The sequence below is a fragment of the Prosopis cineraria genome, unplaced genomic scaffold, assembly GCF_029017545.1.
Source record: "Prosopis cineraria cultivar Desert tree isolate PC_DT_omini unplaced genomic scaffold, ASM2901754v1 PC1508, whole genome shotgun sequence".
Taxonomy (NCBI): domain Eukaryota; kingdom Viridiplantae; phylum Streptophyta; class Magnoliopsida; order Fabales; family Fabaceae; genus Prosopis; species Prosopis cineraria.
The window spans coordinates 3,133-29,044 of NW_026556833.1; the positions used below are offsets into that span (position 1 = coordinate 3,133).

A 25,912-nucleotide genomic window follows, 5' to 3' on the forward strand; every position below is an offset into this window, starting at 1 on the left:
AATTTGTCTTGATTTGATTAAATAAAAGTATATTAAATATCTAAGTTTAAGTATATAAGTCTTATTTTTTTCTTATTATTGTTCTAAGCCGTTGGATGAAGCAGACGGTTAAGATTGTGGAGGGAAAAGAGGGAGAAAATGGTCTGGACTCCAAACCATAAGAGTATAAAAGATCGACAGTACCATCAACATATATTGCACATCTTGTAGAAGGACTTTAATTGATCAGATCTTATTCAATTTTATTAGTCAATTTACTTTGATCTTACTTTAATTATCTTACACAATTGGTTTGCTTAACTTATTCTTGTACCATTTCTTATATCTTCCTTATTTTCTCTCCTATTGATTCTCATTTCAAATGGGAGCATTTATTTCTATCATCCCTCTGGCTTCATTTTTGCCATCCCCTATTCCCAATGGTTCTTCCAATAGTCCTCTTGGTTTCCTCTATTTTTTCACGTTACTTTCCTTAAAAGTCTTCAAGGAGGTGTCCGAGACAACATTGTTCGTGTTCACCTCGTATGCACGTATGTTTTATTTTAAAACTATCATTGATTCTTTACCTATCAACATTCTCTTTTTCACAAATGTTTTATTTTAAAAATTATTTAGTAGGTTTTGTAATCATTGAGCAAGCTTTGTTTGATCAATTTAGGAAATAATGGAATCAAATTGAAGAGCTATTGAATCTTATTAGAAGTCACAGTTGATTGATTATACTACATTGGATGAAAAGCATAAGAACCCAATTGTAAAATAGAATGTATGCTTTTTGTTTTAATAGTTTTTTCTTACTCAACTTGCACAAATTGAAAAAATTGTGGCCTTCCAAATTTCTATTTTATGTTGCTTCTTTCATTTTAAATTTAAAATCCTTCATTAAAATCTAAATACGAAAACCACCTAATAATATTCAATTACCGAAAATTGAAAATTGAAAAACCATATTCCTACTATAACTTTGATACATTTGTCTTTGTTTATATTATTACCCATCTTCATTTTTGCAAAGATAATCATTATAACTAACTCATTAAGACTAATTATTTCATATTTCATTCACACATTCTTCCATTACTCCATTAATGAACATTTATGGTCAAGTGTGTAAAATATGTAAAATATCAATTTCAATGTTTTACAATAAAAATTAAATCCAAGTCACTTTAAATAGTGGAAAGATTAAATTCTGAATATTTAAATTCTTAATTATCTCATTAAAATTTGCAAAACCATTTTCCTAGTACCAGTTTCAATGTTTGACAATAAAAATTAAATCTCAATTACTTCAAATATGGAAAAAGATTAAATTCTGAATATTTAAATTTTTGATTCTCTTATTGGAATCTACAAAACTATTTTCCTAATATTCTACTATTGAATTGGTATGTGTTTTTATTTCAATTTCTCCAATTACTCCTACTACTAAAATTGATTTTTCAACCAAAAGTTTTTCATGATAGTGCTTTTTCAAAAACTAAATCGATTCAACATTAATTTTCTCAAAAGTTGTGTGTTTACATGTGGTTGATAAAGAAGCTTTTAATGGACTTTAGTTTCTGTCAAGTAATTCATTTTACAAACATCAATATAAAAAATTTTTCTCTGACTTACTCTTTCAAATGAAAGGCAACAATAAATAAAAAAGAATATGGTTAAAGGAAAAACTTACAACTGTTATGTTTTCGCTTTCCAACTTCTTATTTTCATAGAGATATACTTAATTTTTTTGACAAAATTTTTACTCATATATAGAATTTTATTTTATAATTGATTTCACCTCATAAGCAAGACCACCAACCTATAGCATGTTGCCGCCACAAATAGAATCTCGTATTTTCCTAAAAAATCTCCTAGTTGTTTCAAAGCAACTAGAAAGAGATTTTTTAATCAAAAACAATTCAATTCAGATATAGGATACCCATTTAAAAGTTTTTGCAATCCAATCATATATGATGAAATTATCAAAGATTTTTGTAACTTATTATGGGCTTGAGAAATAAAGAGAAAACGTGTACAAATAAAATATTGAAAAAGAAAGAAAATGATTGAATAAAGAAACTTTTAAAAATTTAATGATCTTAAATGTGTTAATATTAATAATATCCATGACAATTGTTTTTAATTTCTTAAATCCAACCCACGCAATGCACGAAAAACTGCCTAGTTGCCGTGTAAGGTACTAATATAGAAAATAAGCAATTAGACTGTTCAGTTTAGACTTGCTTTCGGCCTTCGAATCAGGTTTTCACGTCCGTAAGACACAATGTTTTTTCTTTTTTTTAACTTTTAGTTAAACTTGGTCCGATATTGACTTCTGAAGGCATAAATATATGTCTTTGACTCTGTGGCCTATATAAAAAATTTAAAAGAAAAACTTATAGTTTGATCTCCAAAGTTCCTAAATTTTTAATTAAAAGATATAGTCATGAGAGAAATTATTGATCCTGAAAAGAAAATAGATACGACAATTAAATTTGTTCTCTAACTCTAATGTGTTCATTTATATCTCATTAATAAAAGCCAAGTCCCTTGATCTTCAAGAAAATTCAGTTAGATATCTCTGATACTCTTTGCTGTGTAATGCTTTAGGAAAGTATTTTGAATCAATCATACTGATTGAATTTAATGTTCTACTCTAGTTATCACATCCGCACCCAAATCCCAAACCCTTCAATTTTTGGCTAAGACACTAAATACAACATAACCCTCCAAAATATGGCCAAAAACTTCAAACTTGAATACAAAATAGAATTGTTTTGTCGGGAAAACAGTAACTTAAACAGTAAAAAGTATATTGATAACCCTCTTGTTCTGCAAACGCCAGGCTGAGAGATCCTGCACAGTCATCATCATACCATGGTCTTGTGCTCAGGTCTGTGAGTGAATTCGAAATCGATGTGCACAAAAGCCCTCTCAACTTCCGGAAGCTGCTCAAGCTTCACCTGAAGTGTCTCCCCAATATTATGGGCTTCATTCAGAAGCATGTCTTCTGGCAAGACGATGTCAACTTCCACAAAGTAATGAGCACCAAAGGTGTATGCTCTAACTGTATCTATGTGCTGAATTCGTTCGTGGTGATTCCATATCAGATACGTCAACTTCGTCAGATAATCCGGTGGCGCTGTTCTTCCGATCAGCGACCACACATTCTCAATCACTGTCCTCGCCCATGTGTTAATTGTATATAATGCTATCTGCCATTAGATTTTCAATGAATTGCATTAGTACATCAATCAAAAATTGCCTTGCAGTTCAAGAAACCCTCAATCATGCAAAACAGCAACCTAAGAAACAGGCATTCAAGGCAACACCAAATATGGCTCTCATTTCATTTTAATGTATTGGGGCTTCATAGACAACAAGATATAAGACAAACATGAATACAACTTAAGGTTCAATCTGAAGTGATAATGTTTGAAGCAATTGTTAAACATGCATCAGGTATGATATGGCTCCTATTTTCATGATTTGGTGCTTCATAGATAACAACCTTCCTTGACGCGAAGATCGAACACCATACATGGCCATTGCGAAATTATGAGCAGATCAATATGTGTATCAGATAAGAGAAACCAGTCTTTGCCCTTTGAAATGAAATGAAAACAAGCGCTAGCAATTTATAAACTCACAATGATAGCTCCTGCTGGATCAATCCACCAGAGGAACTTGACAGCAAGGACAGCAGCGGCTAAGCCGACAGAATTGGTGACAACATCAAAGAAATGATCTTGTGCATAAGCTCTGACTATTTCGTTTTTGAATCTTCGACAGTAGACCATAAGAATGAACTTCACTAAGGTCACAGTGGCCATAATCCCAATCATCCAATGCAACTCTCTGGTATTCATGTCTGACTTGGTCTGCAAGAAGAGAATCATTAAAGAAATTAAAATAGGAGTACTGATAATGTTTACAGGAAATCAATAACAGAGACCTCTGTGCTGCAATGCTTTTGAGGAGCATAAACATGCAAGATTTTACCCAACTGCTTGGGATTATGAGCCGAGATTTTATAAAGCTATGAATCTAAAGGGCATAACAAGCATAAATGCTCTAGCCATAAAATGGTTTCCTCTAATTTAAAGTGACGCAAAAGTTGAATTCAAATACCCCTGCAATAAGTCTCCGAGCAGACTCAAGCAAAATCTGCAGTCCCAGGGTTGCCATCACAGATGCAAAAACAATGATACCCTGCAGAAGAAAACGTGATCAGTATGAATCTGCCATAGGCATTAAGACTCTTAACCATCCAATGGTTACCTAATCTATATCTAAATATAACTAAAAGTAGCACATCATTCTCATCCTCCCTCTAATGGCGTTGTGAAACTACTCTACTCCTGGTTACATATATTAATATACTAAGTAACTCTTTGCTGGATTCAATCAGCTTACAGACTCACGTCTTACCAGTGGTTGCATCCGTTTCTTGCCAATTGGGTAATGATATTGGTTTGGGTTTTTCATGGCATGTGAAGTGAACCACAATATCAACCCAGATAAGAGATCCAAGAGGGAGTCTAGTGTTGAGGCAATGACTGCTAATGATTGGCTCATAACTGAAGCATAAACCTTTGCTGCAAATAACACCAAATTAGCTAAATTTGACACATGAACTGCCACCCTCTCCCTCTTTGCTAGTTGCTTCATTTCATCCTGAAAAACAAAGTGCGGGGCAACAGCAGCTTTAGCTATTAAAATCTGAAGATTATGAAGTTTGGTAAGTATAATTCTTTCCACTAAGAGTCTGACTATATTCAATGCATAATTTGCTGTTTCTATGTTCTTTTCATTCATGTTATTTATAGACCATATGTGCCAAATTACAAGTCAGGCTGGGTTAAAGGACAATCAACCTCAGTGAGACTTCCGGGAAAGAAGCCCGTTTCAGTCATAGTATCCATCTCACTGAATCCTTCAAGGAGCCTTTTTTGTTTCTTGTAATATTCTGCCACCTTGCGTTGCTTTCCTAAAATTAAAAAAATGTTGGAACAATAATATATGAATTTTAAGCATAGGAGCTGTAGAGAGTATGAAGACGACAGTCACAAGGCAAAAAAGAATAGCACATATATATCTAAGTGTGTGCCAATACATGATAACCAGAGACTTGTTATTTACCCCACATATTCTGTAGGGCAGACGCAGAAAATACAGCAAACAATTCGTGCACGTACTTCTGATATTAAATTTAGTTAAAAAAGTGGATAGATCTCTTCCAAAATTTAGAAATATGGTATTCTCTTCCTTGGTAAGATATCTATGAACAGTTAGCTTCAGATGAAATTCGGTCTCTCTTACGCATGCAACATATTCTTTTCCTAGCATGGAATCACTTTAGTTTATGAACTCGATTTCTTCAAAAGAATCAAAATTATAACCAACACGAATCTCAGATTCATAGATAAATACGCCAGCCAAGATACCCACCATTACCATAATAAGCAACAATCAAGTATCCCACAGAACAGAGACTTCTATTATGTTCGAAAAGTAACGGATCCATTCAAGCCCAATGACAATCAATAGAAGGCAAAAAAAAAATTTACTGGGTCTGCGAAGAAGGCCTTTAAAACCAAAAGAACGGTGATTAGGATGGTCACCACCGCTCTGGCTTGGCAAATGAAACTCCTTAACATTGAGTCTCCATGACAATGGAGAAGAAGGCTTCGCCGACTTGACGTCCTGCGACGGAAGAAGCGGTTCTCTTCTGCCGGCTTCAGTGGCGGCGACGTCGTGTCTACTGCCACACTGGTCCATCTCTGCGGTTTCCGTATTTGTCTGAGCACTGCGCTTCTCTCGGTCTTGGGGATGGCCGGATAAAGCACTTTTCGCGCAGGTGGTTACAACAAGGACGAAGTATGGTGGAAGTATGAAGGACAAATTACTTATATTAAGAATTAAAAATAACAATTAAAAATTATCAAAAATGAATGTCAGTGTTAAAGAAAACTGAAAGTGCCTGAAATTAGTGTAATCTTTGAAGCAATGTTTTAAAACCCGGACCGAACAGTAAACCGAAAATGTCAATGGGTCACGGGTCTTATGGTTCAATCGGTTAGACCGGTGGTTGGACCGGTGACCAAATAATTAAATAAAAAATTTTATATATATATATATATATATAAAAGAAACAAGCTAACAAAAATACAACACTAGATTCTTAAATGCATCAGGATTTAGGCATAATCACTTGAAAAAAATAAAACTTCTATTTGCAATAAACAACTCTTAGACAATAAAAAATAGATTCATCTTCATCCATTCAGCAATCCTTCATTTAGCAATAAACAGCTCAGATAATAAAAAGCAAGCTCATCCATTAGCATTCATTCTACTCCATTTAAAACCATGGAGATTACATTAAATTGGGTAGAGATATAAATGAGGGAGAAAGAAAATCTCACCGGGACTAAGAGAGAGAGAGAGAGAGAGAACAATTGATGAAGAAGATGAAGAATCAAGAAAGGGTTCGAGCTCGACGCCATCTGACTGTCTTCAACAACTGGATGCCTATACTAGAGTTAACCAAAAACACGAAGTCACAAACCAAAATGAAGAAAGTGAAGTGAAGATGAAGAATAAAGAAGCATATGAAGTTTAAGATGGCTAAAGCTGAATGGTGAAGACAACAAAGGGTGAACATAGAACCCAAATGTTTGAGAAGGCGAGTCCAAGATGGCTGAACGGTGAAGACAGAGCCCAAGTGGCTGAGTGGCTTGAGGGAGATGACACATAGAATAAAGCCCAGATGGCTGAGATTTGAGAAGGTGGTGAGAATAAGTGCGTGCATCGTGCGAGACAGAGAGAAGTGAGACTGAAAAGAAGAAGAATGGGTCCTTATAGGTGTTGGTCTGCTAGACAGAGTGAGGAGAAGGGTTTTTTATTTTTAAAAATACCAATTTTAACTTTTTTTTGGCGACCCGCTATTGACCCATAAAACCCGCTCCAGGTTCCGGGTTTTTCCCGGGTCTTTAAAAACTGTCCGATTCTAGGCGGGCCAACCCGGGCCAACTGCTAATCCGGGTTAATTGGTTGAACCAGCCCGTTTTCTTCAGCGGGCGACGGTCCGACCGGTCCAACCGTCCGGGTCGGTCCGGGTCTTAAAATATTGCTTTGAAGTATTTTGAAGTTTCTTAAAAGTTGATATTATTTTAGTGGTGAGGAAAGCTTTGGTTATATTTTTAATAATTAAAATTGAAATCATTATAATTTTTAATTTGAATATTTCAATCTCTGGGTTCTTTGATGTAATATCACCCATGATAAAACAGCAGTTTTAAATTAACAGTTGCAAGGAAGTGTCTCTTCCTAGTTACTTTCAATTTCACTTTTCATATTTAAAGAATTATTTTTATTTTTACATGGTCATCATCGGTAATTATAAAGAATTACTACTTACTAATTTTGAGCTATTATATATGGGTTTCGCTTACAAAACATCCAGCAAGGAAGTTTCTCTCTCATGTTCTCACTATTACTTTATTAACCAATTATCCTCTTCTCATTATTATTTTTTAAAAATTTTAATTCTTCAAACTTGTGAGGTGCACGTTATTTTTCAGAAAGTGAAAGAACATGAGCTCTATAAATTGAAGTACTTTTAAAAGAAGTCCACAAATTTACTATATTTTGAATAAAAATATTTGTACCTCCTTAGATCATTATTTATAAGCCAAGTATCTAAAGGAATGGAATTTGAGTACTTGAAGTAAGATGAGAATAAAGTAAAAGAGAATTTTTTTGCAAAAAAAAAAGGAAAACAAAAGAAAAGAAAAGGTAAAAATATAGGATTTAAATTCAATGACAGTAATTAATACAAACATTGATTGCCTATATCATCTATGTTATTAAAATTTAAATCAATGATTTAGATAAATTAACTTATTTATTAATTTCATGTGAAGTATGAAGTAATAATCATTTATACAAATTTTAATGATTTAGATAATACAAGCATTCAATATTAATATTTATATTAAGTATAATCATTTAATTCAAATCAAAAAATACACCATACCCCACTTTTTGATAAATAGAATTAGTTGCATTTATTTTTCCCCCTCTTTTAAACTTCCTTTATTCGACTCTCCTTTGTTTTAGGAGATCTTGGAGGCATAAGTCACGCGTAGAACCATTAAATTTAATTTGATAGAACATATAACTTTAATTTGATGATGATCTATTTAGACAATGGAAATTCAAGAGCAAGAAACTAGAAAAGCAAGCTTGGGATTATCCCCTTTGACGTGTCGCTTTTATGTTGGGAGTTTTGTGGCTGTACTGTCAGAGAGAGTCATTGTCTAAGAATATTTGTTTGTATTATTATTATATCACATTTATATGTGGCTTCTTGCTTCCAGAATCTTTTAATGCTATCAAATTTTAGCTCAGCTTTTTTTTTTTTTTTTGTTTTTTGCCAGTAAATTTTAGCTCTACTTGAAAGCAATTACCAACACTAAATTTTGTACCAAAAGTCATAAACAAGATAATTTATTTATTAAATTTTATGTAATAAATTGATTGGTATTTAATTATTTTTATGTTAAACATGTTTTATGCATTAAATCTAAAACCACACACACAGTGTGAACATAACTTGAAAACAATACAAATTACTGTATATTTAATTTAATCATATATATTGATATTTAGATTCTTGGTTAAGTTTTGCTCGAAGAAATACAATGCTAACAATTTCAAAGGGTAAAAGAGTAATTTTGTCTGAAAACTATATGACGGGAGTACTTTTTTTTATTTTTGCACAAAAAAGAAGCCCATTTTATTAATATTAAAAAAAGATTACACAAACTAATTAGAAAACAAAAATAAAGAAAAGCAATAAACCTAGATACAACCCAGTGAAAAAAATAATAAACCTAGATACAATCTAAAAAACAACAACAAACCTCAAAAGTAAATATAATCTTTTTGGAACACTGATTTTTTTTGTGCAAATATAGTCTTCAATATTTGAAAATGTCAACCTATACCCCTCTCGTTGATTATTGTAGCTTACAAGAAAGTAGACCATTCAGTTATATAAAAAATGTGGGCCCACAACACGAAAATAACAAACATTGCCTTGCTATTAATGGAAGGAGGCATGCGCATGTTGCAGAGGTTTTAGATGTTAAGGGGCAAATTGGCGCCCAAAAAAAATTTAAGATACAAGATATTTCTCAGCCTATAGTTTAAAAATAAAATTATCTTTTTTTAATATTAAATATTATTTCAGTTTTCAATATAAAACAAAGTTAACAACTTTAAACTTATTAAAAAAATGTTAGTTATAATTTTGAAAATGTAAGAAAAAAATTGTAACCTTCCTATTTTACCATTTTTTGAATAAATAACAGTAATAAATTATTATTTAAAAATTAAAATCACAATAAATAAATAAATAAATCAGGAATAAAATGAAAAATAATTATTTTAACTTCATCTTATATTTAAAACTAAAAAATATTTCAAATTTTATTTTATATTAAGAATCGGGAGGATGGAGTGTATTTATTTCATCACGGAATTAAACTGTTTTTTTTTTTCAATAACTCAGGGGGATCTGTGAAAGCGACATTCAACCATTCATCAATATACAATATTTTTAATAATACTAATCAACAATATACAATTTTTTTTTCAATTTTATCTCTTATTTATTTATTATAATTTGAATTCATCACGCAATGCTTAACTGTTCATCAAATTGACTTGCTAAAGAATTATTTGTCATATGATATTGGGCCTTTTATATTTAGAGTTATTATAGTAGGTAATTACCTACTTTAATACTTCCTTTTTTTAACAAAACTAATCATTTTTATTAATCACCAATCAAAAAGGTTACACACTAATTCCCAATAATAAAGAACAAAAAGCCAATAAAATCTAGCATACAACCTAAAGGAATTAAAGGCATAAAAAACAATAAACCTACAGAAAAAACAACAAACAAAACTCAGCCAATACTTTTTTTTAGAAAGAATCGCATCCAACTCTCTTAAACAAGTTAATTATAAATAAGAACCAACAATAAATCTTATTTAAAAAAATTATATTTTTATTTTAATAATAATTCATTTTACATTAGTCTTTATTTATGATTATTTTTTTTAAGAGAGCTGAATATGATTCTCTTTTTTTTTTATTAGCTTCCATGTTCTTGCCATTCAAGTCTTGCAACAGAGTAGAGAAAATAGAGGATGGTGGATGCCATCCTTGCAGAACCATGCCCCTCATAGCCACGTCTAAAATGTGCTCAAACGAATACAATGCTAACAATTTTAAAGTGTAAAAGAATTATTTTGTCCAAAAACTATAGGACGGGAGCATTTGGAACACTGATTTATTTTTTTTGGGTGCAAATTTACTCTTTAATACTTAAAAATGTCAATCTCTACCCCTCTCGTTAATTGTAGCTTCCAAGAAAGCAGACCATTGAGTCATATATAAAAAAAAGTGGGCCCACACCACAAAAATAACAAACATTACCTTGTACTTAATGGAAGGACGCATAGTGCAAAGTTTTTGGATGTGAAGGGGCAAATTCCCAACCAAGAAAATTTAACGTACAAGATGTTTCTCAGTTATTTAAAAGTAAAATTATCCTTTTATCTTAATTAATACTAAATATTATTCTTTTTTTTTAATATAAGACGAAATTAAAAACTTCAAGCTTATTAACAAATGTTAGTTATAGTTTTAAAAATGTAAAAAAAAAAATTGTAACCTTCCAACTTTAGCATTGTTTATAATAAATGACAGTAATAAACTATTATTTAAGTATTTAAATGATAATAAATAAATGAGATAAAATTAAAAAATATTAATTATTTTAACTTCATCTCATATTTAAGATTAAAAAATTTAAACTTTATTTTATATGAAAGATTAAGAGGGAGAATATTTAGTTCATCACGAAACTAAACTGTCTTTTTCAATAACTTAGAGGGGAACTCTGAAAGCGACATTCAATCATTCATCAATATACGATAATGCTTAACGATTCATCAAATTGACTTGCTAAGAATTCTTCGTCATATAACATTGGCCATGGCCAGAGGCGGACCCACGTTGTGGGTATGACCTAACTCCCTACCTCTTCCATGTATTTATGAGGGTGTTGTTTATTTACGCCTTGTGAGAAACATTCCTTCTTTATGAAATATGAAAAGCCAAATATACTAAGCATGTAATACACATACCCATGTAATAGATAATATGTGTTTGTTTGTATCTTTATTATTATATTATAGTCATGTAAGAATATAGTATATTTTTAGGAAGAATTTCAATAAAGACCTTTGGACTAGACTTATTTAAATTTAAAATTTCTAAATTTTTGAAATTTCAATGCAATCTAATAATACTGATTTGATATTAAATTTTTAAAAAAATAATAAAATTGCTCCTCATTTAAATTAATATTAGAACTGTCTTACTTTACTTGTTCATTTTTTTAGAATGAAATCAAGTGAAAGTTTGGCAATAGATAAGTAAAATAGGGCAATGAATAATAGTCTGTAAGTAAATGAACAATATATAATATATAAACTAACAAGTTATCTTAAAATAATTTAAATACTTAAAATAAAAATAAATTAAATAAGGCAATCGAAACAAGTAAAGTAGGAAAGGAAAAATTTTGTCATTTTTGTCAAAAATTTAATATCAAATTAATATCTTTGGACTGCAATAAAATTTTAAAAATTTAGGAGTTTTGAATTTTAAAAAATATGGTCCAAGGGTCTTTATTAAAATTTTTCCTATATTTTATTACTTTCTAGTCTTGTATATAATTCACCTTCTAGTAAAAAAATATTATGGTCATTTTTATAAAGTATTATATCAATTTACATAAAAAGATGGATCATTAATTATTATTTTTTAAAAAAATGTTATTCTTTTATAATTTTTACGAGTAGGGTAAAATGTTATATAGAAGAGAGAAAATATTTTTAAAAATGATGTGTTTAATCAGGTAAATTGAGAGATTTCTTTCTTTTTCAAATAACATTAATAATTTTACTATATTTTCTTAATTCCAGCAAGGGTAGTGAGAAATGATGTACATATAGGACTAAAAGGGAATATTTTAAAATATTTTTAAATATATTAAAATATTTCTATTATTAAAATTAGTGTTTCACTAATTCTAAATGATACAATCTCTTCGTCTTAAATTATAAGATATTTTTAGATAAAATTTTACATACTCATAAATCTTATTAAATATACTTAACAACCTTATATTTTCAAAATAAAAATATAAACTTTCAAAAATACTAATTATTTAATATATTAAAAAGAGAAGTGATGAAAATTAATTATAGAAAGAAAAAATGTATTAGCATTGGTTCATTTAATAAAACTTTAATCTACTCAAAGTGTTTTATATTTTGATATAGAGAAACTGTTTCAAAAGTGCCCTATAATTTAAGATAGAGAGAGTACTGAATGTTTATATTATAAGTATTATTTTTTAACTAAATCTTTTATAATAAATTATTATAAAATTGAGCATTTGCATGGGCATGTCATTAAGTTTTTGTTCAATCTGAAATTGATACTAACAAAAGTAGTTTAACTAAGTTAAACATACAATTTTAAAATATGTATAAGTTATAATTTTATAAATTTTGAAGATCTCTTCTATTTTTTTAAATCAACAATATATGATGACATATAAAAATTAATTAAAAGTAAAAACACTTGTATATATGTGTGTGTTTGTAACTATATTCTTTTTTGATACTCTATATATAAATAAAAACCTCGACACGTCATAAATAGACTTTTTCTGAAATTAAAAAGACATAAAGGCATAGGTGTGATGTGATTTCGTAAAGTATAGTTGGCCCCAAACCAAAGAAAGCGAAAAAGCTGTTAAGCACTTGTGTATTTATGCATATCTGATGTATTGTGTAGACGTGTTTTGGTGCAAAACTATATCTTTTTGATAACTTCCTTGACTTTGCTGTTCTCAACAGTAAGACCACTTTTCCCTTCGCTTTCATGGAGAAGTATCAAGGAATTCAAACTTTGGATATTCTCAATTATTTGTAGAATAAATCCTTTAGTCTTGTGAAATAAATTTCTCTTTTATTTTTACAACAAGTTAAGAATGGTCATCCTATATATATAACAGGCTTTGATCTTAATAGAAGATATTATGGTTGTTTAAATACAAAATTTCTAATTCAAATATGTGTGAATGTAGAAAATCCTTTTAGAAGAATTGCCTTGTAACTGGATTTGACATTGCTTGAATATATATAACCCGGTCACATGTACAGAAAAAGCTGTATGGATTCTAGTTATATTAACTTTAATGTATTGATATTTTGGAGTATTAGTGCCTGTTTGGATTCTAGTTCAAAATCAAGTAATTGTATAGAAACCACATTTTAGCAAAAATAACACAAACACTTATGTTATATGTTGAAATTAATTATGAATCTAAAATCATGTTTTTTTTAAAATATCCAAACACCCATTATATATGCAAAATAAATTATAAATCTAAAACTATAATTCTCTTAAAAATATTCAAACACCTCCTAATATATTAAAATCAATTATGAAGCAAAAAAAATATGATTTGTAAAATAATTTATATGATTTTTGGATAAATTTAAAGAAATGTATAATTAAAAAATTGAAATGAAAAGCATGTAGTAATAACTTATGAGATAACCATGATTTTAGGTTCGTAATTGATTTTGACATATATGAGAGTTATGAGATAACCGTGATTTTAGGTTCATAATTAATTTTGGCATGTATGAGGGTGTTTGAATATTTTAAAAAAATCATGATTTTGAGTTCATAATTAATTTTGGCATGTATAATGGGTATTTAAATTTTTTTTTTGAAAACATGGTTTTGGATTTGTAATTGATTTTAACATGTAACATGGGTGTTTGGATATGTTTTTACAAAACCATAGATTTACCTTATTTTCAATTCTACTTTTCAATTTTGATTAAAATCAATTTTATTAATTAATTTTATAAATTAATTATATACCACATAACATAATCAATTGTATTCCAAATCAATCATATTAATCAATTTTTTTATAATCAATTATATTCAATTGAAATCCAAATATCCTCTTAAACATTGATGATTGATTAAGATAATTTTTTCTTGAATTATATATAAATTAAAGAAAAAACTACTCTCTTTGGTCATCATTATAAAATACCTCTAAGGCTCTAACTACCTTACCAGAATTAAAAAAAGTGGTTAAGTTATTAAGTTTTTTAAAAAATATAATAAACTTTCAATTGTACTCATATTTAAATAAAAATTTTAAATTTATAAATTTATATTACATTTTCTCTCATAATTAATGAGTTTAAATATGAGTAATATTAAAAACATACAATTAATATTCTAATTAAGTGCCTTATATTAAGGACAATCAATTATTTTACAATACGACACCCTATAATAAAGACTGTAAAGTATATGTGTAATTGTGTAGTTTTGATAAAAATTTAAAAATGCTGTATATATAATTTTTTTAATATTGATGTTTAGTTTAAATTTTATAAATAAATAAATAAATTATATAATCTCAATAAAAGTAAGAAAATAAATGTAACATTATTTTTTCAAAAAAAAAAATAAAAGTGATTGACGAGAAAGAAATATTATTCCTCAAATGCTTAATTAAATTGATCACAGAGAGGTTAGGTAGGCGCAACACAAAGAGATTGCTAAAAGAATGAATGCTTCGATTATAAAAGGAACCGACCAGCTTGCTCCATTTGCAAAATAAAAAGTTCTGCCTACTTAATAAATAAATATGGATAAACTTAAATACCCTCATTTAATAACTATCGTTATCGTATTTACATGGAGGAGCATGATGACGTAGATTACATCTTTTTTGCTGCCACTCACTCTTGCAAGTGCTTTGAATTATTGTTATTGTATGTATTTAGACATGGCACGTTGATGGCTGCGTTTTAATGCTCGAATAAATTACATCACTCGCACTAAGAGTAGGAAGAGATAAATACCGATGCCCACTATTAAAGTCTATCATTTAATTATAATCTGACCTGTCTAATTGTTACTTTATTATTCTCAGTGGTTTGGTCATATTTACAATTAGATGGTACTAAAATGGCAAGTTTAATATTAAGAAACTATGTCTCATTCATTGTAAAGATATGGCCTATTGATCAAGAAAGTTTTTTCTCATTTTCTTTATTCAAATCACTTATTAGAAGGATTAATTTCTCTTTTCAACACGCTAAGCTAAACTAAGATTCTAGGTCATCCATGGAATTTTGTTTTGGTAATAGGTAATAAATTTCATTACTACAAATTAAAACAATAGGCTTTACATGTTTATAATTCACTTCTAATGTATTTCGCTGAAATTAATAAAAAAATCTTAAAATTTATTAACTAGATCTTAAAAATTAGTAAGTTTCAAATTTTGCTTATATTAAATAAACATTTTTTTGACAATACATCTTCTCCTACTAGCATTTTATTTAATAGGGTGTCAAAGAGGAAATTTGCTGTGATAAAAAGTTAATGGCATGCTATATTAATGTGATTAAACATATTCTCTCTTTACCTTATAACTAAAAATCATGTGAAATACAAAAACAGCAAATTCGAAAGATAATTATTTGCTCAAAAATACAAGAAGAGATAATTAATAATTAAAGGCTTTCTTATCTTTTTTTTGCACACTGAATGCATGTTTAGATATTAGTTGTATAAAATGGAGTTGAAAAACTCAGGCCCGTTTGGTATGATTGAATAGTTTTGATAGAATTAGAATTGGAATCAGAATTGGAATAAAATTGAATTATAAAAGTATGTTTGGTATGTCAGAAAAATTAAATGGAATCCTTGCATTACTTTTGTTTGGTATGCAAGACATGGAAATGGAATTATACTTAAAAGACAAAAATACCCCGATATAAAAATTAAAATAAAATATAATAAAAACTTAATTGTGTACCAATAAAAACATTTAATAAAGGTAGCAAGGAAATACAAGAAAATCAAAAGTTTCCCTTTCTAAATAATAAAAAATCCAGTAAAATATTTTACAAAAAATATTATAAATATCTTATATATATATATATATATATTATAACATTTTATATATAATGAGCAAAAATATCAGAAACTAGGAGTGAGGTAAGGGTTTTATTTTTTTTGAGGGTAAATTTGTCTTTCTGGAATTTGTATGAGGGCAAAAGTGTCTTAAATGTTATAATTCTATAGAATTGCTCCCAATTTCATAGCTTTAAATAAGGAATTCAATTCAACCTCTTTTCATGAAATCAGGATTCCCAAGAATTATAATTCATATCTACCAAACATCACTTTATTCAGATTCTTATCCCAATTTCATTTCCATCTTCACAATTTCAACCTACCAAGCATGGCCTCAGTTTTGCAAAAAGTAACCTTATATTTGCATCAAGAAAGTTGAGGTTTGAGAGGTAAAAACAGGTTTAACAAAAATAGTAAAACAAGTATTTAATGCTAACACTCTAAAGATGCCTATATTATATCGTGCTAAAGAAACTCAATAGGATCTTGAATTTATACGTATAAATCATGCTTTAAACATTAACTAGAGGTGTGTCAGTGAATTACACAAAGTAAATTGCATCTATAAATACTTAAATGGGTTAACCCTTAAACTATAAGTCTTAAAGCATTTAAGACTCTAAACTCATTTTTAATATAATGTTCTCTTTCAAATTTTTAAAATCATACAGTACAATCGGTATTGCTAATAAAAGCTAAAAAGTTATAAAAAATATCTAAAAAGCATAAAAAAGAATAAGAAAATTCAAAAAAGGACTCAAAATTACAAATAAGGATCTAAAAAATTACAAAAAAGAACTAAGAAATTTTTTTGTCCTTTTATATAATTTTAATATAATTTTATATAATTTTTATGTCAACCAATAGTTGAAATTAATATTTACTAACAACAGAGGTTATATTATATCATTTTGAAAAGCTAAAGGAAAACATTACAGGGACTTTAGTAAATTTAGCCAATATTATATGGCTAAATATAACTAATAACCCACCATTTCTTAAATTAAGATAATGGGCCTTTCACAATATTCTAATTTCCCTTTTTCACATTGGTTTTACTTTCACCCACCTGAAAATGTGGAGACAACACTACACTCTTGGTCACGACGATGAAGAAACTGACAGTAAATGAAAAAACTCATATCAATGGATAAACAGAGTTAGAGATTCAGTTAGGAGACTACACGAATGCAAGGTGAGGTAGACTAGAAGCTACAGATTCAGGTTGAAAAATCACGAATGCAAGGTGAGGAAGTTCGGTCAAATTTTGTTACAAAAGCTAGAGTTCAAGCGAAGGTTTCTTGAGATTTTGTTTGCTCTGTTCTGGACAAATAATTAGGTGTTTTTTGTGTTATTGATCTGTGATATTACATCATTAATATATAATTTATGTCTGATTATCTAGTTATGTTGATCTATAATAGTATATCAGTGATATACTATTATATATCACTAATATATAAGCTATATCAGCAAAAAACTTATCAATTTATTTATTATTGATATACAGCTGTATATGAATAATATAGTATTGCGGATCAATAATGGAGTTTCCTTTTTAATGTTTAATATCCTTTTCATAATATCTAGGAAAAACAGAGAGGGAGAGAGAGGAGAAGTTCTATGATGAAGATGGTAATCTAGAAAAATTAGATCAAAAATTTTGATGAAGAAAAGCATTGTATGAGAGATGAATATGAAGATTCAAGAAAATCATATCCAAAAATTTGATGAAGAAAATATTCAGAGATAATAAATTAGAGAGAGAGAGCATGCACAATACGATTTTTGATAATAAAAATGAAAGATCCAATTAGTTAAAAATTAGTTAAATTAAATATATTATATTTTAATGATAAATTTATTCTAAGGAAAAAAAAAAGAAAGAACACATCTAATTAATTTTATGAGTGGGCCATATTTTAAAATATTTAAAAACTTCATCCATAATTCATAAGAATTGTATTTTTTGAGGCTATTGAACTAATTTTCTCAACATGAAAAACAAGTTTATAATCTAAGATGCTGTTAGATTTATAGTTTATGATTTAATTTTCCATTTAATTCTAACTAATTAGTTTGTATTTTCAAGGAAAAAAAAAAACGCACGCACAAGTATACACACTTGTTTGTTCCAACTAAAAAATAAATAAATAAACATATGCTCGCACCGAATCATAATTGGGCCAAGCCTATTAAGCCGCAAAAAACGTGCTACGTCTAACATACGAGTTTGAAAGCCCATTGGAATTATAAAGACGCAAAAGTCTTCATTGCAAATATTTTTAAGTGGTCAAAAGACATCTTATTAACTTGTAATGCTACGGAATATAATTGTTTCAGAATCCATAGGAAAATTATTTTCTTTAATATCCAACAACATATATAAAGTATGAAGAGCAGGCAAATTTTTAGGGTAAGATACCAAAAACATACCCTGCCTAATATATTTTTCCAAAACTATAGAGACTAATCTCTTTCAAATATTGAAGATACTCCTCTAGATCCAGTCCTCTTTATACAATAGAGAGAGAATAATTTTTGTTAGTCTCATTTATAAGTTATTTAGTTAAGTTTTCATTATAAATTTACTTTTTCATCCTCCATTAAATGCTGCAGAGAGAAAACATGTTAAAATATATATATTTAATGGGGACAACATTAAAAATTTATTTATTTGATATCAATAATATGTTAAAAGTAATTATAAATAGGATTATAAGAATAAAAAGCAAACATCTGGGATTTGGGGTATGCCCTCTCAGCTGCCCCCTCTGTTGTCATAAATCTTAACCCTTCATTTTAGTTAATTATTAAAGAAAATTCATCTAATTTCTATATCTAAAGCAATTATTTGTTTTTGAAAGATAAAGCCTAATGATATTCAATACACTTATGTATCATTAATCTTGAAAAGTTTTCAGTTTTGGCGAATTTTGATATGGATTCTTTATTTTGATTTATTTGCAATCTTAAAGTAATCCTCCAATAAAAATATGAAACTAATCGTGGAATTTGCTATTGTTTGTATTAATTTTTCAAAATTAAAATTACTTAAATTGCATAATTAAGTTGAAATATGTTACAAAATATATTGAATGGATTAAGTGGATTAGTTAGTCAAGGTGAAATGTCAAAATAAATGGTTTCTGAAATTAAAAAAAATTCAAAAGTGATATATTATATATATATATATGAATTATATACATTATAAGCCCCTTCAACATGTAATAATAATTTGCTGTGAAATAAAATTGTATTAAAAACAATCCACATTTAACAACTAATTGCTTTTGAAAGTTGAATCAAATGGCAATCAATACACTCACCCACAACATGTATATGAAGTTGAAGAATATTAAACCAGAAACAGCCACATCTCATCACATCCATGTATCTCTAATCAGAAACTAGCTCTAGATGGCTTAAACTCTAGAGCATATGCTCATACTTCTAAAAAGAAATGCTAGCGCGCACACAGATTCTCCTGTAAGGTAAGATTTGGGGCCAAAATTAATTAGGTCAAGCCTTCAATTCCCCCAAAATATAGTCTTGAACTGTTGAGGCCGGATTAATCTGGGAGCTGAGGGTTGTGCGGGGAGAGCTTTTGAGCGGCGTCGAGGTCGACATGGACGAAGGCTCGCTCGATCTCAGGGAGCTTTTCGAGCTTGTTCTGGAGAGTCTCGCCGATGTCGTGAGCGTGAGGAAGAGGAGTGTGTTTAGGGAGCACGATGTCAACCTCCACGAAGTAGTTGGAGCCGAAGGTGTAGGCCCTCACGGTGTTGATGTGCTTGATCCTCTCGTCGTGGTTCCATATCAGGTACGTCACCTTCGCCAAGTACTCTGCCGGCGCCGTCCTTCCGATCAGTGACCGCACGTTCTCCATCACCGTCCTCGACCAGTTACTTATTGTGTATACTGCTATCTGCATTTATTTGTTTGTTTGTTTGTTCGCTAGCATGCATATTCAAAACACTTAAAACAATACATGGGCCGAGCTTTAAGTTTTGGGGCTGAAACCTTAGATCAATCTAAAAGCAAGATACTAAAAATCAAATTTACTATGCACCAAAACAAAAATAATAATAAATTAATTATTAAATTGATCAAGACTAATTTAAACATTAATTGTTAAAATTGTAGTCAAACCTAAAGCTGTGTAAGCAATCCAATGGTCCAATATGCCTAACCCTACTTGAATCATTCGAATCCTTTGGGCTAGGTATTGAGTTGGGGGTCAAACCCTATGTAAACACACACACATATTTTTATTTAATTTTTTGGTAAAATAATTGTTTTGGAATGTAATATTTCTTGATATATTTATGTATTGTCTTGTTTTATGATCATCATCATTTTTTTATGATTTTAGTTTTTTAATATTTTCAAAATTTTAAAGCAATTTTTTTAACTTAGTAATAAATGATTTTTAAATATATATACTTTCAAAATTTATTAATTTTCATTTAAATGTTAGTTTTACTTAAATATATTTTAAATGAGGGTAATTATAATTTTAATAAGAATGATTTTTTCATTATTTTATAATTTTTTTTAAAAAAAATTCAGGTTGAGCCAAACTTGGCTCAAGCAATTGGGCATCCAAGGGCCCAAACTGCAAATTAGGCCTAAGCAACAAGTTGGGGTGATGCTGGCTCAACCCGACCATGTGTACTCTTAGCTGAACTTTGATTATTCTAATTATGAATAAATATTTTATTAGATGGAGAATTCATTGGTTTATTATGGTAAAGGGTAAATTTATTGTTAGTGAGTGAGATGTAAGGTACGTACGATGATGGCTCCAAGAGGGTCAAGCCACCAGAAGAATTTGATAGCTAAAACAGCAGAGGCGAGGCCAACAGTGTTGGTGATGACATCGAAGAAATGATCCTGTGCGTAGGCCCTCACGATCTCATTCTTGAACCTCCTGCAGTAACTCATCAGCCCTACTTTCACCACCGTGGCTCCTATCATTATCCCCACCATCCATTTCTCTTTCTCTGAATCCCTCTCTGGCTGAGCCTATACGCACCCAAACCCATTAATTAAACCATAATTTTCATCATCATTATTTTTCCAAGCTTGCTTCGTTACTCAGACATACCTTTGCGATGATTTGCCTTGCTGATTCAAACAGAATTTGCAACCCCAGCGTTGCCATCACTGATGCAAACACCACTATTCCCTACAGAAGAAAATTACGCATATACATGAATTGATGATAACGAACAATATCTTATGTACCCAATGCAGCGAGCTGAATGTATATAAAGGACCCAAATGAACAAATCTATATTAATTTGACTGGAGTTTCATCAACGAGAGATGATCATTTGACAGAACACTAGCTTTGCTGGGGTAATGAACTGTGCAAGTCGATTCTCCATTCCACTCCACGTCTAGAAACTGAAATGAAAATATGATGGGTTTCACCTGACATTTGGGACTATCATGGTCGTGTTTTTATTTATGGGCTGGACTGTGAGACAAATTATGGAAATGGGCCAGGGGTTTCTCAAAGGGCTAGAAGTTGTATGAAGATGAACATTAGGGTTGGGGAAACATCGTCAGTGCTTGTCAAAGGGATGAGCACCATGGTGTTTACCACCTCCAACAAATTTTGGATTGTTTAGATTTAATCTAATTTGAACGGTCAAGATTTAAAATTTTTAATTTGTATTTTTATGTGAAATTTTGTTATTGTCTTATATGTCCCTTTGAGTGACTTCTTTCTTTTCCTACTGTCACTGTTTTGGAACTTGTCTTTTTTAAATTGTGCTAGCTGGCCTTAGTTGATCACTCTTGATCCTCGCTAAGTCAACCAGGAGGCAAAGAAGTTAGAACACAAAAGAGAGTAAAGAGTTTGAATAAAAGAACTTAAAAGCTTTTACTATTTGTTTTTTAGTTACAAACAACGAGTTAGGGATATTTATAGACTCCCAACTTCCAGAAGTTTCCCTACCTCCTTAATGGATAATAAAAATCAATTCGATTCAATGATTTACGTTGCTTCTATAAAATATTCTATAGAAATATTTAAGATATAATAAGAAAAACTCTGTATTATATAAGAGAGAGATATCCTTAAAATTATCTAGATATTTCTAACATTTTTCACAGTACTCTAGAGATATCTAAGTCTTTTTGGAGGGTACTAGTATGTTCTTGAAGATTTTGGTGCTTTCTTGATTGTTTTGGATCATCCTAGTCTCCTCTAGATCATTCCGGAAGCTTTTAGAAACATCTTAACCTCATGAATTTGCAGGTATTGACAAACTGTGCTCTCAATTCTGCTCTTCTCCTTCTATTTTCTTCTAATTTCTATTACTATTCTGCTATTTCATTTTTGTTTCCTAGCTGTATCTAAGAAACTGGAGCATGTGGCTTATGCATTTTATAATACAGCAGTAGCAACAATTTCCATTATTTTCTGTTCTGGTTTGTTATTTTTGATTAAGAGTTGGGTGATCATGAGAGGCACCATCAAAACCTCTATATTTGTCCGTCTTCACCTGTTTGATTTTGGACTTAGACAGAGACTTTCTCATTTCTCAAGCTCCATGTAATGGATGGGATCCAACTTACACCTAGTTGATCTAAAACAAACAAAATTTAACAATTTAACTCAAAAAAGGTATTAATTAATCATAAATTACCACAGGTTGCATGCGATTCTTGCCGATGGGGTACTGGTGAAGATTGGGCTTGTTCATGGCATAAGAAGTGAACCAGAGAATGAATCCAGACAAGAGATCCAAGAGGGAGTCCAGGGTGGAGGCTATCACTGCCAGTGATCTGCTCTCTATGGAAGCAAACAACTTGGCTACAAACAGCACCATGTTACATATGTTTGACGCATATATTGCTGCCTTCTCTCCCCTCTCTAGCTTCTTCGTCTCTTCCTACAATTCATAAACATCGTCATGACCAGTGCAACTCATTTCTCAGACTCTGTACAATACGAAAAAGGGCAAGTAATTAAAGAATTAAACCTCTGTTAAACTATTGGGTAATACGCCCAATTCAGTATAGGAATCCACTTCCTGGTACCCTTGAAGAACCTTTTCCTGCCTATTGTAGTACTTTGCAAGTCTTCTCTCTCTTCCTGCTTTTAACAGATGAAATGGTGAGATGATCAAAGTTACTTACAGAGACAATTATAGAAGTGGTTGATTAATATATATGAGAGTAAATTAATACTTAATGTGTTGAGGAAGAAGCCGAAGCCAAAATGAGCGTGCATGTTTCTCTCAGGCAAGCGATACTGATCCATGTTGATCCTCCACGAGGACTGTCTTGTAGCAGCCATGGTTCCATTCTGCAGTTTTGATAAGGCTGGAGAAAGAAGCTCTGTTCTGTAATCAAACGACTCGTTTCGAAGATCATCCTCCATTTTTGCTCTCTAATCTTCTTCTGCTCCTCTAAGACTGAGAATATATATATATATATATGTATATATGTATATATACAGTGAAAGCCTTCATTAAACATGGGGTTTATTATATACGTTTTATTCTATGGTTTGGGTGAAAAGTAACAGAGATGATAGGAACTTCATTATGCTATAAAAGGCATGGAGAATGCATGCTTGAAACCAAACCACCCACTGCCAATCAGTCCTTCGTCTTTAAAATTTAAATTTTCGTACGATCTCTCACAAGTTGACTTTATCAGCTTTTTGTGCGTGTGTGTGGTGTGTGGAGTTCATATAGAATTATTTATGTATATTGTATGAAAGGAATATTCTCATTGTGGAATATCTATGTGCATGGCGTTTTATTCACATGTGAAGCTTTAGTTTTGTTATTATTTGGGTACAATGATCGAAGTTCTTAATGGCAAAATGGTCAATTCCCAAGCAATTTTTTTTTTTTATGTTGTGCATTGGTATCCTCCAATGAAGATCAAATATAAACACGTCTTTTGATAAAAATTCAAACTTTAATTTGTTGTATTGTGAAAAATAAACTCTTTTATTAAATTCAATTTTTATTGATTTTTTTTATTAGTAGTTGGTTTTAACTTTTGACTAGGTCACTATGAAAAGCCAGTATAACAAACAGAAGATATACTCTATATATATATATATATATATAGTGTGATTTGATTAAAATTTAATCTATGTGGTGAAATGAAAATTAAGTAAATGAATATGGTTTCTGAAGTGAGAGAGTATGGCGATTATTATTTTAAATAGCTATTCCTCCAGGAAGTTTCCAAAAGCTTTAATTTAGGGATAATTGTTGTGTAATAATAGCATGGAACATGAATAGCATCGATGACTGGTCAGCCCCCATTTGATGGAAAGTTTCATAATATTCAAAGTCGTCTTAATTGTATTACACGTTTTGTGAAGACAATTAACAATATAACTGATTCTATGAGACGTATATCAGTTTGATCAGTCATGTTTTTTCTTTTTTAAAACTAATCATGTTTTGCATCCAATCATGGTTATTTTTATTAAGTTAAACACAGATTTATCATTTTGTTATAAACAATGAAATTTGTTAATTTATCATTTTTTTTTGCCAGAGTTAATCTATCATTTCAAGCTTATCATACAGATAACTTTTTTTTTTTTTTTGCCAACAACGTAGAAACAACTTCGTTAAACATTAATTTATGCATAAATAATGTTCTCAAACTTCAGATTATATACAATTAAGCTCCTTGAATAGCAAATTAATTAAAGACAAAAAAGTTAAATATTGTTCAAATGTAAAAATAGTAGTTAACCACTCCATTGTGTCTAATATCTGTATCTATTGCTATTGCTTCAAGGCATTAATCATGTTACCCTTCTTTCGTCTGCGAACTAACATAGTACAAACAACAAAATTACACAATTAGGTGACCAAAGCACCGCAAAAATATATTTTAGAAAGTAAATTACCCAAATAGCTCTCCCCCTTCCTCGAGCGAAGCACCCTTCTCAGATATACATATAAGATGTGTTTGCATAAAGCTTCAAAGAGGGAAATTTCAGTTAGGATTTAGGATAAAATATCAATTTAATAATAATTAAGTTCACAATAAAATATTTTTAAAGATAGTTTACAAATATCAATTTAAAATACAATTATAAATAAGATTTATATATAAAACTTAGAGTTCAGTTTCAGTGCTCATCAATGATAAGTATCACTATGTCATCACTTGATGAGCATCTAGACCGTCTAGATTAAAGATTTTTATAAAATTTATTTTTTTAATTTTATTTTATATTTATTATAAAAAATTATAAATTTTAATAAATCTACTTTATAATCAATTTAGGGTCCGTTTGGATTTCAGTTGGGCATAATAGATTATGAAAATAATTGATTAAGTGGTAGATTTTAATCATAATTGATTATGTTAGAACGCAATCTGTTTGGATTTGTTTTTCTAAAATTGATTTTAACAGAATTGAAGATGTTTGAATAATTTTTTTAGAATAAATTTTAACTGTTTTAATTACCATAAAGGATATTGCTTTTTAAAATTAAATTATTAATAAATTTATATATAATAGTATTAAAGTTGTTACTCTTATTTAAGAAGTAAAATATTATTGGTTTTATTTTTTCTTAAATTTTGGAATTTTTTTATAATTTTTTCTTGGGTCTTTGTTTGTAATTTTCTCCAATGCTTTTTGATGGATTATCCCATAGACGCTCCAATTGCCAACTTCTGAAAAAAATCAATTTTAACCAATAAAATCGATTACATGATTTTTACGTGTTTGGATATATTTTTGGTTAATCGATTTTAACAGTAAAATAATTGATTATTTTGTCTAACCAAACGGGCACTTAGATAA

General features: G+C 29.7%; 2 protein-coding genes across 3 annotated transcripts; both read right to left on the minus strand.

Annotated features, from left to right (window-relative positions):
- Positions 1–2,720: 2,720 nt before the first annotated feature.
- On the minus strand, positions 2,721–5,867 carry LOC129300265 (metal tolerance protein 9-like). Its single transcript, XM_054938809.1, has 6 exons — positions 5,556–5,867; positions 4,863–4,975; positions 4,417–4,662; positions 4,117–4,197; positions 3,636–3,866; positions 2,721–3,200 (listed from the first exon to the last, which is right to left on the minus strand). The coding sequence occupies exons 1-6, from the start codon at positions 5,764–5,766 to the stop codon at positions 2,856–2,858; spliced, it is 1,227 nt and encodes a 408-aa protein (XP_054794784.1). The 5' UTR covers positions 5,767–5,867; the 3' UTR covers positions 2,721–2,855.
- Positions 5,868–19,381: 13,514 nt separating this feature from the next.
- Positions 19,382–23,560, minus strand: LOC129300266 (metal tolerance protein 10-like). Of its 2 annotated transcripts, none has more exons than XM_054938810.1 (6): positions 23,308–23,560; positions 23,100–23,212; positions 22,764–23,009; positions 21,212–21,292; positions 20,899–21,129; positions 19,382–20,029 (listed from the first exon to the last, which is right to left on the minus strand). In XM_054938810.1, exons 1-6 carry the CDS (start codon positions 23,498–23,500, stop codon positions 19,676–19,678), a joined length of 1,218 nt encoding a protein of 405 aa, XP_054794785.1. In that variant the 5' UTR covers positions 23,501–23,560; the 3' UTR covers positions 19,382–19,675. The 2 variants fall into 2 exon arrangements, with proteins under 2 accessions (XP_054794785.1, XP_054794786.1); XM_054938811.1 differs by having other exon boundaries at positions 23,100–23,215.
- Between the last annotated feature and the right edge of the window lie 2,352 nt (positions 23,561–25,912).

Excerpts from the sequence above, each read along its gene's own strand:
- LOC129300266 (XM_054938811.1), bottom strand. The coding sequence starts at position 23,500 with ATGGAGGATGATCTTCGAAACGAGTCGTTTGATTACAGAACAGAGCTT. Across the intron at positions 23,216-23,307 it reads CTTCTTCCTCAACACATTAA|CAGGAAGAGAGAGAAGACTT; the intron begins GTATTAATTTAC and ends ATCTGTTAAAAG. Across the intron at positions 21,130-21,211 it reads CAAGGCAAATCATCGCAAAG|GCTCAGCCAGAGAGGGATTC; the intron begins GTATGTCTGAGT and ends GGGTGCGTATAG.
- LOC129300265 (XM_054938809.1), bottom strand. The coding sequence starts at position 5,766 with ATGGACCAGTGTGGCAGTAGACACGACGTCGCCGCCACTGAAGCCGGC. Across the intron at positions 4,976-5,555 it reads AGGCCTTCTTCGCAGACCCA|GAAAGCAACGCAAGGTGGCA; the intron begins GTAAATTTTTTT and ends TTTTAATTTTAG. Across the intron at positions 3,867-4,116 it reads CTCGGAGACTTATTGCAGGG|ACCAAGTCAGACATGAATAC; the intron begins GTATTTGAATTC and ends CTCTTCTTGCAG.